This window comes from Dendrobates tinctorius, unplaced genomic scaffold (assembly GCF_039654945.1).
Source record: "Dendrobates tinctorius isolate UK_male_01 unplaced genomic scaffold, ASM3965494v1 ptg000518l, whole genome shotgun sequence".
Taxonomy (NCBI): Eukaryota; Metazoa; Chordata; class Amphibia; order Anura; family Dendrobatidae; genus Dendrobates; species Dendrobates tinctorius.
In genome coordinates, this window is record NW_027362177.1 from 91,491 (window position 1) to 108,628 (window position 17,138).

A 17,138-nucleotide genomic window follows, 5' to 3' on the forward strand; every position below is an offset into this window, starting at 1 on the left:
GGTGTGCAAAGCAGCTACCTGGTCCAGTTTGCATACGTTTGTAAAACATTATAACGTACATACCCAGGCATCCTCGGATGCAAGTCTGGGAAGAAAGATTCTCCAGGCAGCAGTTGCGCACCTCTAATCAGGGGCGCAAAATAGCATGGATTGGGTGAGCTAAGATCCCGCCCAGAGGACTGCTTTAGAACGTCCCACAGTCTCTGTGTCCCCCAATGAGACGAAGGAGAAACATGGATTTTTGTGAGTACTCACCGTAAAATCCTTTTCTCCGAGACGCTCATTGGGGGACACAGCACCCATCCTATCAGCCAGTTGGCATTTACTTATTTTGAGTTATACAAATCCTTGTGCAAGGTTTAGGGTGGCCCCTTTTTCAGACATATAATTTCTTGTCTGAGTTTAAGGCGCGTTCTCCTACTGCTTATGCACTAAACTGAGTTACGCCCGGTCTGGGGGCGAGGGTGTATGCGGCAGAGGAGGAGCTAACTCTTTTTTTGTATACTTAGTGTCAGCCTCCAGACGGCAGAAGCACACACCCACAGTCTGTGTCCACAGTCTCTGTGTCCCCCAATGAGCGTCTCGGAGAAAAGGATTTTACGGTTAGTACTCACAAAAATCCATGTTTCTGTTGTAGGTCTACCCTGTAGGAAAGGCCCAGAAAAGCAGGAAGCAAGAAGAACAATAGGGACTGCGCTATATTTAAATCTCCCCTAGCAAGAGACTGGCAGAAAGATCTCTGTGCCTCTTGCATTCAGCGGACTATGGCGGAGGAAGCGCCTAGTTTCGCAGCCAATCTGATATCTGCCCTCAGGTCAGAAATGGAGGGTTCAATTAAGTCCCTATTTGAAAAAAGGGAAGAAAAGTAGGAAGAATCCCCCTAGTTCCCCCTCAGATTCCGCATCAGTTTCGTCGCAGGCAGAACAATCATCCTCGGACAGTGACACGGGGGGGTAAGCCATGTTTCCCTGTAGAAGACACAGATGCCCTCCTAAAGGCCATTAGAACCACAATGGGCCTACAGGAAGAAAGAGCGGCTAAAACCCTAGAGGACGTCATGTTTGGGGGGCTTCAGGAGAGAAAAAAGTGGACCTTTCCAGTGAACGAGAAAATCCAGGCGCTTATTGAGAAAGAGTGGAGGAAACCCGAAAAATCTGGGGCTCTTCAGTCCACCTCTAAGAGACGATATCCCTTTGAGCGCAAGGATGCGGAAATATGGGACAAAGTCCCAAAAATAGATGCAGCAGTATCCAGGTCTTCTAAAAGGTCGGCCCTGCCCTTGGAAGACGCAGGGGTTCTTAGAGACCCGCTGGACAAGAAGGCGGACTCATATTTGAGGCACGCGTGGGAAGCGATAGCAGGAAGACTAAAGCCGGCGATGGCAGGCACCTGCACGGCATGCTCCCTCATGATCTGGCTGCAACAGTTAGAAGAGAAGCTGGCATCAAAGGTCCCAAGAGAGAAAATTTTAGCAGATATGTATCTCTTGCACGGGGCAGCAGCCTTTTTGGCAGATACCTCGGCGGACTCTATGCGGCTGACAGCTAGGGCAGCGGGACTATCAAATGCTGCTAGATGCGCCTTATGGCTGAAGGGCTGCCCGGGTGACCTACAGACCAAAGCTAAATTGTGCTCTCTCCCCTGCGATGGTCGGTTCTTATTCGGCAAGAACCTGGACGATATTCTAGAGAAAGCAAGCGATAAGAAAAAAGGCTTCCCCAGATTTCCGATGGATCAGAGAAGACAGCCCTTTCGGAGGGGAAGATTCAATAGGGGGCGTCCTTCCGCTGACCGGAGAAGATGGGAGGATAAAAGGAAAAAAGAGTCGGGATTTATGTTTGGTGGAGGTACCTCCGCCTCAAGGAAATCGCCACAATGACGCCAGCATTCCAGTGGGGGGGGAGATTGGCACTCTCTTTCCAGGCCTGGGAAAAGATCTCCTCCAATACCTGGATCCTGAGCATCCTAAGAGAAGGCCTGAGAATCCCCTTTTTTCCCTTCACCCATGACAGCACCACCTGAGAGAGGGATCCGCCCCGCCAGGACAGGAACCTACTGAGACATAAGGGGCGGCACCTCTCCCCCGCTTCAGTTGGGTTCCTGTCCTGGAATCCCACTGTGGCGGTGCCTGTCATGGGCGAAGAAAAAGATAAGACCCAGGCCCGTCCCGGCGCGGGAAGAACAGGTAGCTTACCTGTAGCGCCGGCCGTCGGGTCCTGGAAGCGCAGTCCCCGGGGTCTCTGGGGCTCCGGGTTCGTGCGGGCGTGGATGGGATTCCGGTGGCTCCGGGAAGCCCCCACCGCGCCGCCCTCCCCTCGCGCACGCCGCATCTCGATCCCCGTGGTAGGGGAGAGACGCTGGCGTCTTCCGGCCGCTGACGTCAGCGGCGCTTGGAATGCTGGGTGCGCCGGCTGACGTCAGCAGAAGGCGACGGTGTAATGGCGCTGGGTGCGACGCCGGCCGGCTTCTGAAGCGCTGAGCCGGCGGTCGCAGGGGGGAGGGGAGGAAGACGCTCACCAGGCGGAGGCATGCAATTTAAAAGGAGGAAGACAGCTGTAGATCGGCGGTGCAAAATGGAGTCCGAGCAGGAACGTTCAGCATCCCTGCCTCCCTCACAGCCCTCTGGCAGGAAGCATGGAAGCCATTCAAGCAGCAGTCGCCCCAGCCGCAGGTCGGGGCACTCCTCAAGGTCCAAAGAGCGCGGGTCAGGTGCTCCGATGCAGCCTCCAAGTCCGGTACCCTTGATTACGGGTGGTGAGTGATCTTCGTGAATGTTAACAGTATATTAATATGGGTTTTCTATTGTATGCTTCACCCTGTAGGAAAGGCCCAGAAAAGCGGGAAGCAAGAAGAAGAATAGGGATTGTGCTATATGTAAATCTCCCCTAGCAAGAGACTGGCAGAAAGATCTCTGTGCTTCGTGCATTCAGCGGACTATGGCGGAGGAAGCGCCTAGTTTCGCAGCCAATCTAATATCTGCCCTCAGGTCAGAAATGGAAGGCTCAATTAAGTCCTTATTGAAAAAAGGGAAAAAAAGCAAGAAGGATTTCCCTAGTTCCCCCTCAGATTCCGCGTCAGTATCATCTCAGGCGGAAAAATCATACTCCTCAGATAGTGACACAGGGGGTAAGCCATGTTTCCCTGTAGAAGATACAGATGCCCTCCTAAAGGCCATTAGAACCACAATGGGCCTACAGGAAGAAAGGGCGGCTAAAACCCTAGAGGACGTCATGTTTGGGGGGCTTCAGGAGAGGAAAAAACGAACCTTTCCAGTAAACGCGAAAATCCAGGCGCTTATTGAGAAGGAGTGGAAAAAGCCTGAAAAATCGGGGGCCCTTCCATCCGCCTCTAAGAGACGATACCCCTTTGAATACAAGGATACGGAGGTATGGGACAAAGTCCCAAAAATAGATGCAGCGGTGTCCAGATCTTCCAAAAGGTCGGCCCTGCCCTTGGAAGATGCAGGGGTTCTTAGAGACCCGCTGGACAAAAAAGCGGACTCATATTTGAGACACGCATGGGAAGCGACAGCAGGAGGTCTAAAGCCGGCGATAGCGGGCACCTGCACGGCACGCTCCCTCATGATCTGGCTGCAGCAGTTAGAAGAGAAGCTGGCGTCAAGGGTCCCAAGAGAGATCTTATCAGACATGTATCTCTTGCACGGGGCAGCGGCTTTTTTGGCAGATACCTCGGCGGACTCTATGCGATTGACAGCCAGAGCAGCGTCACTATCAAATGCTGCTAGACGCGCGTTATGGCTTAAGGGCTGTCCGGGTGACCTTCAGTCCAAGGCCAAATTGTGCTCTCTCCCCTGCGATGGTCGATTCCTGTTCGGCAAGAACTTGGACGATATTCTGGAGAAAGCAGGCGATAAGAAAAAAGGCTTCCCCAGATTCCCTATGGATCAGAGGAGACAGCCCTTTCGGAGGGGGAGATTCAATAGAGGGCGTCCTCCCGCTGACAGGAGAAGATGGGAGGATAAAAGAAAGAAAGAATCAGGGTTTATGTTTGGTGGAGGCACCTCCACCTCAAAAAAGTCACCACAATGACGCCGGTATTCCAGTAGGAGGGAGATTGGCACTCTTTTTCCAGGCCTGGGAAAAGATCTCCTCCAATACCTGGATTCTGAGCATCCTAAAAGAAGGCCTGAAAATCCCCTTTATTCGTCAGCCAAAACCCGTGGTCGTCATCACACCTATCAGGAAGATGACCGAAGAACAACTGGCCTTAGAAACAGAAATCCTGAGCCTGATAGACAAGCGGGTACTGTCCGAGGTGCCACGCTTACAGGAAGGAAAGGGGTTTTATTCACCCCTTTTTCTAATAAAAAAACCGGATCAGTCGTTCAGGACAATCATAAACCTCAGACGCCTCAATCTTTGGATAAGGAACCCGACCTTCAAGATGGAATCAGTGACTACGGCAGTGAAGCTGCTACATCAAGATTGCTTCATGGCCGTAGTCGATTTAAAGGATGCGTATTATCACATCCCTATCCATCCAGATTACCAGAAATACCTGAGGGTAGCGCTTTATATTCAGGGCACACTAAGGCACTTTCAGTTCAGGGCTCTTCCGTTTGGCATATCCATAGCCCCGAGGGTCTTCACCAAGGTCATAGCGGAAGTGACAGCTTTTCTCCGGATTCACGATACGGTCATAATACCATACCTGGACGATTTTCTTATAGTGGGCAGTTCAGAGGACCACTGTACAGCACAGTTGACTCAGGTGATCAACACCTTGCAAGAATTAGGGTGGATAGTCAATTTCAAAAAATCAAAATTACAACCCCTAAAGAAACAGACCTTCCTAGGATTTATACTGGACTCAGAAAGGCAAGAGTGTCTGCTCCCAGAGTCCAAGATAGAGAAGGTACAAAATCTGGCCTTGGCGGGCCGAAACCAACCATGTATGACATTAAGAAAAGCAATGTCCCTACTAGGTACCCTAACATCCTGTATTCCGGCGGTCAGGTGGGCTCAGTTTCACACCCGGCAACTCCAGGGGGAGATACTAAGAGCACAAAGATCGCTAAGAGGGCGTTTGGAAGGGAAGCTGGAGCTTTCCTCAAAAACCAGAGACTCTCTCAACTGGTGGTTGAACGGGACAAATCTGACCTTAGGAATACCATGGGACAGACAGGCGACAGATATAATTTTAACAGATGCAAGCTCCTCGGGGTGGGGGGCACACCTAAGGGGCCTCATAGGTCAGGGTTCCTGGACACCTCAAGAAAGGAAGGCATCCTCCAACCTGAGAGAACTGTGGGCAGTGGGCAAGGCCCTAAGCCACTTCATTCCGCTACTCCAGGGTCGAGACGTACGCATCATGTCAGACAACAAGGTAGCAGTGGCATACATCAACCACCAAGGTGGGACAAAATCACACTCCTTAATGGAAGCAGCAACAGACATTCTGAGCAGTGCAGAGGAACACCTACACTCCGTGACAGCCCTACACATAAAAGGGGCAGAAAACATAGAGGCAGATTTCCTGAGTCGCAATACCCTGAGGCAAGGAGAATGGGCGCTAAACCGGTCCATTTTTCAAAAGATAATTCAGCTTTGGGGGGAACCGGTGATAGACCTCTTTGCAAACAAGCACAACAGGCAAACAGAAAGGTTCTGCTCTCTAAACCCGAGGGAAAATCCATGGGCAGTGGACTCGTTGCACATCCAGTGGAACTTCAGACTGGCTTACGCGTTCCCCCCAGTAGCTCTGATCCCAACTGTGGTAAGAAAAATCAGAAACGATCAAGCCAGGGTGATTCTAATAGCTCCATTCTGGCCAAAAAGGCCCTGGTTTGCTCTGCTACGGAAGATGTCCCTCTCCGATCCATGGGTTCTGCCAGAAATCCCGGACCTACTAGCTCAGGGTCCAATATTGCACGCTCAGGTCAAAGGATTCCATCTGACGGCGTGGAATTTGAAAGGTCGCTTTTAATGGATAGGGGGTTCTCCCCTGGGCTGGTGGCCACTCTGCTAAAAAGCAGGAAACCGGTGACTACTAACATCTACGGCAGAACATGGGATAAGTTCCTACAGTTCTTGGGTAAGCCGTTAGGAAAAGAACCCCCGATTAGGGCCATCCTAGAGTTCTTACAATCTGGGTTGCAGATGGGGTTAGCAGTAAACACACTTAAGGTTCAGGTGTCGGCACTAGGGGCGCTCTACAATTGCAAACTGGCATCAGATAGGTGGATAGCCAGATTTATTAAATCCTGCCATAGAGCTAAGCCTATTCCAATACCCAGAATAGCCCCCTGGGATTTAAACCTGGTGTTAGAAGCCCTTACAAAAGATCCGTATGAGCCATTACATCAGCTACCCCTAAAGTTCTTGACCCTAAAAACAATCCTGTTAGTAGCCCTCACATCAGCCCGCAGGATAAGCGACTTACAGGCTCTCTCAGTAAATCCTCCTTACACGCAAGTCTTTCAGGATAGGGTAGTTTTAAGAACAGACCCCAGTTATCTGCCCAAGGTAGTATCAGATTTCCATCGGGGTCAGGAAATTGTCCTTCCATCCTTTTGCGAAAATCCAAAAAATCTGGGGGAGGAAAAATTCCATAGTCTGGATGTTAAAAGGGCTCTCGTAGAATATATATCTGCCACTAGCCAGTGGAGGAGGTCACAGTCCCTATTCGTAGCTTTTCAGGGTGCCAGGAAAGGCTATGGGGTTTCAAAAGGGACTATTGCAAGATGGATTAGGGAAGCCATTAGTGTAGCCTATTCAGCTAGTGGTATCCCGATTCCTGACGGCATCAAGGCTCATTCCACCAGAGCCGTGGCGACCTCCTGGGCTGAAAAGGCAGAGGTATCAATCGAACAGATTTGTAAGGCCGCTACCTGGGCCTCACCTTCAACCTTCTTTAAGCACTATAGATTAAATCTATCCTCCTCTGCTGACTTAACCTTTGGTAGAAGGGTGCTGCAAGCGGTGGTCCCTCCCTAAGGTGTTTCGAAGTCTCCAAAAATCTCTCAGGTGGTGCTGTCATGGGTGAAGGGAAAACCACCATGGTTACTTACCGGTAGCCGGTTTTTCCGGAACCCATGACAGCACCCGTACATTCCCCCCCTTTTTCACTGTATGGGTGTGCACAATTAGTAGGGTGTTTTGAGTGTTGTGGTGTTGGATTAAACATGTAACTAGCCGGGAAGTCCTCTCAATGCTCTGTAACCCAACTGAAGCGGGGGAGAGGTGCCGCCCCTTATGTCTCAGTAGGGTCCTGGCGGGGCGGATCCCTCTCTCAGGTGGTGCTGTCATGGGTTCCGGAAAAACCGGCTACCGGTAAGTAACCATGGTGGTATTCACCAGCCAAAACCTGTGGTCGTCATCATACCCATCAGGAAGGTGACCGAAGAGCAGTTGGCCTTAGAAGCAGAGATCCTGAGCCTGATAGACCAGCGGGTACTTTACGAGGTCCCACACAGGAAGGAAGGGGGTTCTAGTCACCCCTTTTTCTGATAAAAAAAAAAAAAACAGATCAATCATTCAGGACGATTATAAATCTCAGACGGCTCAAACGATGGGTAAGAAACCAGACCTTCAAGATGGAATCAGTGGCTATGGCGGTGAAGCTGCTACATCAAGATTGTTTCATGGCCGTAGTAGACTTGAAGGATGCATATTATCACATCCCTATCCATCCAGATAACCAAAAATACTTGAGGGTAGCGCTTTATATTCAAGGCATACTGAGGCATTTTCAGTTCATAGCTCTTCCGTTTGGCATATCCATAGCCCCGAGAGTTTTCACCAAGGTCATAGCGGAAGTGACAGCCTTTCTCCGGATTCACGATACGGTCATAATTCCATACCTGGACGATTTTCTTATAGTGGGCAGCTCAGAGAACCACTGTACGGCGCAGTTGAGTCGGGTGATCAACACCTTGCAAGAATTAGGGTGGATAGTCAATTGTTCAACATCTTTATCAATGATTTAGATGAAGGAATTGAGGGTAAACTGATTAAATTTGCTGATGACACAAAGCTAGGAGGGATAGCTAATACTAGAGAAGAGAGAGAGAGGATTCAAAAAGATATAAATAAACTGGAGCAGTGGGCAGCAACTAACAAAATGGTTTTTAACAGGGAAAAATGCAAAGTACTACATCTGGGCAATAAAAATGAAAAAAGCATATACAGAATGGGAGGAATAGGGCTAAGCAACAGCACATGTGAAAAAGACTTGGGTATACTAATAGATCACAGACTGAATATGAGTCAACAGTGTGATGCAGCAGCAAAAAAAGGCAAATGCAATTCTAGGATGTATTAACAGAAGCATACAGTCTAGATCACGTGAAGTCATAATTTCCCTCTACTCCTCTTTGGTCAGACCTCACCTGGGATATTGTGTCCAGTTTTAGGCACCACATTTTAAAAAAGACATCAACAAACTGGAGCAAGTTCAGAAAAGAGCGACCAGAATGGTGACCGGTCTGCAAACCCTGTCTTATGAGGAAAGGTTGCAAGATTTGGGAATGTTTAGTTTGCAAAAGAGAAGACTGAGAGGAGACTTAATAGCTGTCTACAAATATCTAAAGGGCTGTCACATTGTAGAAGGATCAACTTTATTCTCATTTGCACAAGGAAAGACTAGAAGCAATGGGATGAAACTGAATGGGAGGAGACACAGATTATATATTAGAAAAAACTTGACAGTGATCAATGAGTGGAACAAGCTTCCACGAGAAGTGGTGAGTTCTCCTTCAATGGAAGTCTTCAAACAGAGGCTGGACAGACATCTGACTGGGATGATTTAGCGAATCCTGCTTTGAGCAGGGGGATGGACCAGATGGCCCAGGAGGTCCCTTCCAACTCTGATTAAAAAAATCGAAATTGCAACCCCTAAAAAAACAGACCTTCCTCCTTCCTGGGATTTATACTAGATTCAGAAAGGCAAGAGTGTCTGCAAAATTTGACCTTGGCAGCCCGAAACCAACCATGTATGACATTGAGAAGGGCAATGTCCCTACTAGGTACCCTAACATCCTGTATTCCGGCGGTCAGGTGGGCTCAGTTTCACACCCAGCAACTCCAGGGGGAGATATTATCAGCACAAAGGTCGCTAAGAGGGCGTTTAGGAGGAAGGCTGGAGCTTTCCGTAAAAACCAGAGACTCTCAACTGGTGGCTGGACGGTACAAATCTGACCTCAGGAATACCGTGGGACAGACAGACGATGGATAGAATATTAACAGAGGCAAGCTCCTCGGGGTGGGGGGCACACCTAAGGGGCCTCATAGGTCAGGGTTCCTGGACACCTCAAGAAAGGGAGGTATGGTCCAACCTGAGAGAACTGTGGCCAGTAAACAAGGCCCTAAGTCACTTCATTCCGCTACTCCAGGGTCGCAATGTACGCATCATATCAGACAACAGAGTAGCAGTGGCATACATCAACCACCAAGGAGGGACAAGATCACACTCCCTAATGGAAGCGGCAAACAACATTCTGGGCAGAGCAGAGCAACACCTACACTCCTTGACAGCCTTACACATAAAAGGGGCAGAAAACAGAGGCAGATTTTTTGAGTCGCAATACCCTGAGGCAAGGAGAATGGATGCTAAATCGGTCCATTTTTCAAAAATAACGCAGCTTTGGGGGAAACCAGTGATAGACCTCTTTGCCAACAAGCACAACAGGCAAACAGGTTCTGCTCTCTAAACCCGAGGGAGAAGCCATGGGCAGTGGACTCATTGCACATCCAGTGGAACTTCAAGCTGGCTTATGTGTTCCCCCACAGTGGCCCTGATCCCAACAGTTGTCAGAAAGATCAGAAACTATCAAGCCAGGGTGATTCTAATAGCCCCATTTTGGCCAAAAAGGCCCTGGTTTGCTCTGCTACGAATGATGTCTCTCTCCGATCCATGGGTTCTGCCAGAAATCCTGGACCTACTAGCTCTCAAGGCCCAATATTCCACGCTCAGGTCAAAAGATTCCTTCTGACGGTGTGGAATTTGAAAGGTCACTTTTAATGGATAGAGGGTTCTCCCCCGGGTTGCTGGCCACTCTGCTAAAGAGCAGGAAACCAGTGACAACTAACGTCTACAGTAGGACATGGAATAAGTTCCTACAGTTCCTAGGTAAGCCGTTAGGGAGCGAACCCCCGATTAGTGCCATCCTGGAGTTCTTGCAATCGGGGTTGCAGATGGGATTAGCGGTGAATACACTTAAAGTTCAGGTGTCTGCACTAGGGGCACTCTACAACTGCAGATTGGCATCAAATAGATGGGTAGCTAGATTCATTAAATCCGGCCATAGAGCTAGGCCTATCCCAATACCCAGAATAGCGCCCTGGGATTTAAACCTAGTGCTAGAAGCCCTTACAAAGGAACCGTACGAGCCCTTACACCAGCTACCCCTAAAGTTTCTGACCCTAAAAATGATCATTTTAGTGGTCTTTTACGTCAGCCCGCAGATTAAGCGACTTACAGGCTCTCAGTGAATCCACCTTATACGCAAGTCTTTAAGGATAGGGTAGTGTTAAGAACAGACCCCGCTTATCTGCCTAAGGAAGCATCAGATTTCCATCGGGGTCAGGAGATTGTCCTCCCATCTTTCTGCAAGAATCCAAAAAATCTGGGGGAGGAAAAATTCCATAGTTTGGATGTTAAGAGAGCTCTATTAGAATACATGTCTGTCACTAGCCAGTGGAGGAGGTCCCAGTCCCTATTCGTAGCTTTTCAGGGTGCCAGGAAATGCTATGGGGTTTCAAAAGGGACTATTGCTAGATGGATTAGGGAATCCATTAGTGTAGCCTATTCAGCTAGTGGTATCCCGATTCCTGACTGCATCAAGGCTCATTCCACCAGAGCCGTGGCGATCTCCTGGGCTGAAAAAGCAGAGGTATCAATTGAACAGTTTTGTAAGGCCGCTACCTCGGCCTCACCGTCAACCTTCTTTAAGCACTATAGATTAAATCTATCCTCCTCTGTTGACTTAACCTTTGGTAGAAGGGTACTGCAAGCGGTGGTCCCTTCCTAAGGTGTTTCGAAGTCTCCAAAAATCTCTCATGTGGTGCTGTCATGGGTGAAGGGAAAACCACAATGGTTACTTACCGGTAGCCGGTTTTTCCAGAACCCATGACAGCACCCGTATATTCCCCCCCCCCCCCCTTTTTCACCGTGTGGGTGTGCACAATTAGTAGGGTGTTTTTGAGTGATGTGGTGTTTGATTAAACACGTAACTAACCGGGAAGTCCTCTCAATGCTCTGTAACCCAACTGAAGCGGGGGAGAGGTGCCGCCCCTTATGTCTCAGTAGGTTCCTGTCCTGGCGGGGCGGATCCCTCTCTCATGCGCTGTCATGGGTTCCGGAAAAACCGGCTACCAGTAAGTAATCATAGTGGTTTTGGACAGATGAAACTAAGATCGACCTGTACCAGAATGATGGGAAGAAGAAAGTCTGGAGAAGGCTTTGAACGGCTCATGATCAATGAACACTACATCCTTTGTAACACATGGTGGATGGAGTCAGTGTGAAGGTGTAGGCATGCATGGCTTCCAGTGGCACTGGGTCCACTAGTGTTGTTGATGTGACTCAAGACAGAAGCAGCCGCATGAATTCTGAAGTGTACAGGGGGCAATACGTTGTGCTCAGATTCACAAGGTTGATTTGACAGCACTTCACAGTACAGGTCGGCAATAACCCAAAACATACTGCTAAAGCAACCAAGGATTTTTTTTCAAAGCAAAGAAGTGGAATATTGTGCAGTGGCCGAGTCAATCACCAGATCTTAACACCAGGAAGTATATGTTTCATGTGTTTAAGGCAAAATTTAAAGCAGAAAGACCCCCAAACACACAACAGCTAAAGTCATCTGCAGTACAGGCTGGCAAAGCATCACAAAGGAGGAAACCCAGCGTTTGGTTTCGTCCATGGCTTCCAGACTTCAGGCAGTCATTGCCTGCAAAGGATTCTCTACAAAGTATTAAAAATGAACATTTTGTTGTAAAATTAATTTGTCCAGTTACTTTTGAGCCTCTGGAAATGAGACTTCGTAGAAAATTGGTTGCGATTCCTAAACGTTTCACAGGATGATATCGTTCAACCCCTTTAATAAAACCTGAAAGTCTAAATTTCAATTGTATCTCGATTTGTTTCATTTCAGGTAAAAGGTAGTGGCCTGCAGAGCTGAAATCACATAGATTCAGTCACTGTCCACATATTTCTGGAGCTAACTGTATGTCACCATTTTTGTGTTCTAGGATCTTCGAGCCCTGGTTCTACTCCTTTCAGTTCACACTCCTAAACAGTTGAACACCGCCTTAATACCGACTTTACAGGATCTCCTGAGCAAATGCAGAGCCTGTCAGCAGCAAAAAAACTCATTACAAGAGCAAGAATCCAAAGATGGTAAAGCTAAAGGTGAGTATTAGTGACCCTATTCCCCATGTTGACTTTACACATACACACACCCTAATACATGCACATCCATAACCCTGTATTACACACCTGTGCAACCCGATAAACATTTGTCTATCTACATGTATACTCACACTCATACACTTCTACCTATGCACGTACACCTCTATCCACATACCTGCTTTGGATTGTGGCTGTATGATGCATGTTGCAGAATTTCACATTTGCAGCATATTTAATCTAGTTGGACTGTGACTCGAGGTATGTGATGAACCTTACCCCATTATCAACATCAGCATCAATGAGGTAAATGTTCTTGTATTGAAGTCTTACAGGACTTATGTGAAAGCGGAAAAGAAGCTTCTCTTAGGCTGGTTTCACATTAGCGCATTTTCAGCGCGCGCACGGCCGGGGGTAGCTCCGCCCCCGAGCCGGCTCTCTGCCCGGCGTGCCCGCCCCTTCCTTGTAGCGCCGCCTCCTAGCGGACAGCGGCGCCTGCGATCGGCGCACCCTATCTTTAGCATAGGGTGCGCCGATCGTGCGCTAGTTGCGCTTTGACCTGCGCTGCGCACTTTTGACGGTGCGCCGTGCGCGCCAAAATCGAACTTTTCGGATTTTGGCGCGCACGGCGCACCGTCATAAGTGCGCAGCGCAGGTCAAAGCGCAACTAGCGCACGGCCTGCGCACGATCGGCGCACCCTATGCTAAAGATAGGGTGCGCCGATCGCAGGCGCCGCCGTCCGCTAGGAGGCGGCGCTATAAGGAAGGGGCAGGCACGCCGGGCAGAGAGCCGGATCGGGGGCGGAGCTACCCCCGGCCGTGCGCGCGCAGAAAATGCGCTAATGTGAAACCGGCCTAACTCAGAAATTTCCATAATTCCCACTGACTTTGTTTATGCCGTTGCAACAAGCAGATTCCTAATATTTCAGCATACGTTCATCCCATAATATCCCAGTAAAGTTGGTTTGATACTGTGATATTAACGTAACATTTCTAGAGAAGCCTGTAGTTCTATGTGAATATTTCCTAAATTTTCTTTATCTAAACATTTATCAGTAAATATGAGATTTCTCTCTTTAGATGATGAAGGTGCTACACCAGTAAAGCGGAGACGGGTTAGCAATGATGAGGATCACATGGTAGACAGCTGTATAGGTGATCTGAAAAATGAACGTGAGGCATCCACACCAACAAGCACGTCTGACAATGAGACAAGAGACTCTTCCATCATTGATCCTGGAACAGAACAAGATCCTCCATCTCCTGCTCCCCTTTCTAAGGAATACAGAATAGAAATGTCATCTTCATTTACTGAAGATATACTGCTGCCTGCACGGCCACAACCAACAGATGATCAGCCCAGCAGCACTAAATACGAAGATGGGAAAGATATGAAAGAACTCCAAAGTCCAAAGGAGACTAATGTGATGGAGGAAGACGGCGAGCTCCCTTCCACTTCCATATCTGCTGTGCTGGCTGACTTGGCAGACTTACGGAGATGTGATGGTCAGCCGTCACCCACACTGGACAGTCCGGAGCTTAGCCTGTCACTAAATTGTGAGCATTCCAGGGGACTTTTTAGTCATATACAACAGAATGACATTTTAGATACCCTGTGCAGGACCATTGAATCCACGATTCTCGTGGTCTCGAGGATATCAGGAAAAGAAAACAAAGCTGCTTCTTGACATTAGTTGTAGCATGTCTGCTTTTAAGTCTTTATTTTTTTTAAAGCTGTTTGTATACATTTTTGCAGGTTTTTTTTCCTGTTTTCATTTTTTTTTTTGTGCTTCAGTTTGTCAAGTGCTTTCTGCTTGGATGGCAAGATAGATTTATATGCTTTATTCTTGGTCAGGCAGAAGTCAAGAAACAAAAGTTGCATCTGCAGTACACTTTGTAAAGGCCAATCATTATGGTTATGTTTTATGTAATTCAGGTTCGCTGTAGTGGCTTTCATGAAGTGGCCGCTTGAATTAATAGGGGGCCCCTTACCCAATATGATGTAATTTAAACTTGTCATTTTTACAGTGTATAATAAATATGGTGTCCTCTGTGCCAGTTTTGTACCTTATAATCGAGGCAGTTGCCTCAAATCTCTATGGTTCTTATTATCAAAATTAAGTTTACTTGTACTAAACCACAAGAAATTTGATTCTGTAAAGAATCCTCTCTAGCTGTGGCCTGGCAGTATATATGGTGCTTTATTTAACAGAATACCTGTGGAGGAAGTAAAGCACATTTGATGTAAAGAAAAAAAAAAAAAGAAAACAAAAATACTTGTTTTATTTTATTGATATGATTGATCGCTATTCTGTGCACTTCATTAAACTAATTGTGACGACTTTTCATTTTTTGTGTATATTGGCCTCTTTTAGAATCCACGTGTATACATCGTGCCACGTTAGACTTGACCTTTTTTTCTACTGTTCAGTTAGTTTTTACGCATGTCTGTATTTCAGAAAATGTTAATTTGCGGGACTGAAGACAGAAATAGATCACCAAGTTCTGCAGCAACGAGACCGAGAAGGAACATATAAATTGCACTTTGTTTTAAAATATAGTTTGTAAAAGATTTCAAAAGTTAAGAGCGATGTTACAGAACTACCTATTTTATCACTGTTCTACCATGGTTTATCCTGCAGGATACAAGTCTGATATTAATAAAACTTATTTTAGAGGCTCGATCATTGAGTCCATAAAGTACAGATTCTCCCGTCTCCTAGTATTGTTCTTGTAAGGCCTTCTTGTATCTTTTTGCATACACCTTCATGGCTTTGAAACTTTTCTGGTTTCCATTTGGCTTATTGATTTAATGGGGTTATGTAAAATGAGCAGCGCAACAGTGCTCTGGACTGGTAATGAAGTGCAATTCAAGTAACTGGCTGAGCTGCAATACCAGACACTGCCATAGATAATAGTGGTGCTGCTTCTGGAAGAAAAAAGTTGTTTTTTTGTTTTTTTTAATCGGATTCTTCTATTAAGTAACCAAACATGCCAGAATGAATTCTCTCAGTACAATTGCTGTTTCTATTGGTTTGCTTATCAAGTGCTACCATGATCATAATTGAGTCATTCCCAGCGCTGCATTTCTGTTTTGTGAAGAGCATTGGGTTTAAGAAAGCTAGAAAGGCTATATCTTTACAAAGAAACTACACAGCGCAAACATTGCATATTGGCAATTCCCGTATTCAGTAGGAAGCTGAGTGCCTCCATAGGGACCTAATCACACATACACATGACAGAGCCGTGAACTGCTATGACCTGAGCGGAACTCACACAAAATATTCATTTACATGTACCCCTAAGGCTGTGTGCCCACGTTGCGTTTTTTTATGCGTTTCCGCCAGGGCCGTGGAGTCGTTAAGCCAAACCTGCGACTCCGACTCCTCAATTTCCCTTACATCAACTCCACGACTCCCACATATATTGTTTATATTTAAGTGAAAAACTTATTGTAGTACAATGTGAACATCAGACATTTAATCTTTTCTATGATCCAATAATCAAGATATTTAGATAGAACATAATATCTATTTATTGGAATACAACTTTAGAACACAAAAAACTGTAATAAATTGTAAATGTCATACACTATGTAATATCGATTACATATATATAGTACAGACCAAAAGTTTGGACAAACCTCATTCAAAGAGTTTTCTTTATTTTCATGACTATGAAAATTGTAGATTCACTCTGAAGGCATCAAAACTATGAATTAACACATGTGGAATTATATAATTAACAAAAAAGTGTGAAACAACTGAAAATATGTCTTATATTCTAGGTTCTTCAACGTAGCCACCTTTTGCTTTGATTACTGCTTTGCACACTCTTGGCATTCTCGATGAGCTTCAAGAGGTAGTCACTGGAAATGGTTTTCCAACAGTCTGGAAGGAGTTCCCAGAGATGCTTAGCACTTGTTGGCCCTTTTGCCTTTACTCTGCGGTCCAGCTCACCCCAAACCATCTCGATTGGGTTCAAGTCTGGTGACTGTGGAGGCCAGGTCATCTGGCGTAGCACCCCATCACTCTCCTTCTTGGTCAAATAGCCCTTACACAGCCTGGAGGTGTGTTTGAGGTCATTGTCCTGTTGAGCAATAAATGAAGGTCCAACTAAACACAAAACGGATGGAATAGCATGCCGCTGCAAGATGCTGTTGTAGCCATACTGGTTCAGTATGCCTTCAATTTTGATTAAACCCCCAACAGTGTCACCAGCAAAGCACCCCCACACCATCACACCTCCTCCTCCATGCTTCACGGTGGGAACCAGGCATGTAGAGTCCATCTGTTCACCTTTTCTGTGTCGCACAAAGACACGGTGGTTGGAACCAAAGATCTCAAATTTTGACTCATCAGACCATAGCACATATTTCCACTGGTCTATTGTCCATTCCTTGTGTTCTTTAGCCCAAACAAGTCTCTTCTGCTTGTTGCCTGTCCTTAGTGGTTTCCTAGCAGCTATTTTACCATGAAGGCCTGCTGCACAAAGTCTCCTCTTAACAGTTGTAGAGATGTGTCTGCTGCTAGAACTCTGTGTGGCATTGACCTGGTCTCTAATCTGAGCTGCTGTTAACCTGCGATTTCTGAGGCTGGTGACTAGGATGAACTTATCCTCCGCAGCAGAGGTGACTCTTGGTCTTCCTTTCCTTTGGCGGTCCTCATGTGAGCCAGTTTCTTTGTAGCGCTTGATGTTTTATGCCACTGCACTTGGGGACACTTTCAAAGTTTTCCCAATTTTTCAGACTGACTGACCTTCATTTCTTA

General features: G+C 47.0%; 1 protein-coding gene across 1 annotated transcript in view; it reads left to right on the top strand.

Annotated features, from left to right (window-relative positions):
- Nucleotides 1–14,715, top strand: part of LOC141078220 (ubiquitin carboxyl-terminal hydrolase 34-like) — a 99,115-nt gene extending 84,400 nt beyond the window's left edge. The window contains exons 27-28 of the mRNA XM_073565019.1: nucleotides 12,213–12,372; nucleotides 13,450–14,715. Coding sequence (XP_073421120.1) covers nucleotides 12,213–12,372; nucleotides 13,450–14,057 — 768 coding nt within the window. The 3' untranslated portion in view covers nucleotides 14,058–14,715. The remainder of the gene's footprint in view (nucleotides 1–12,212; nucleotides 12,373–13,449) is intronic.
- Nucleotides 14,716–17,138: the final 2,423 nt, after the last annotated feature.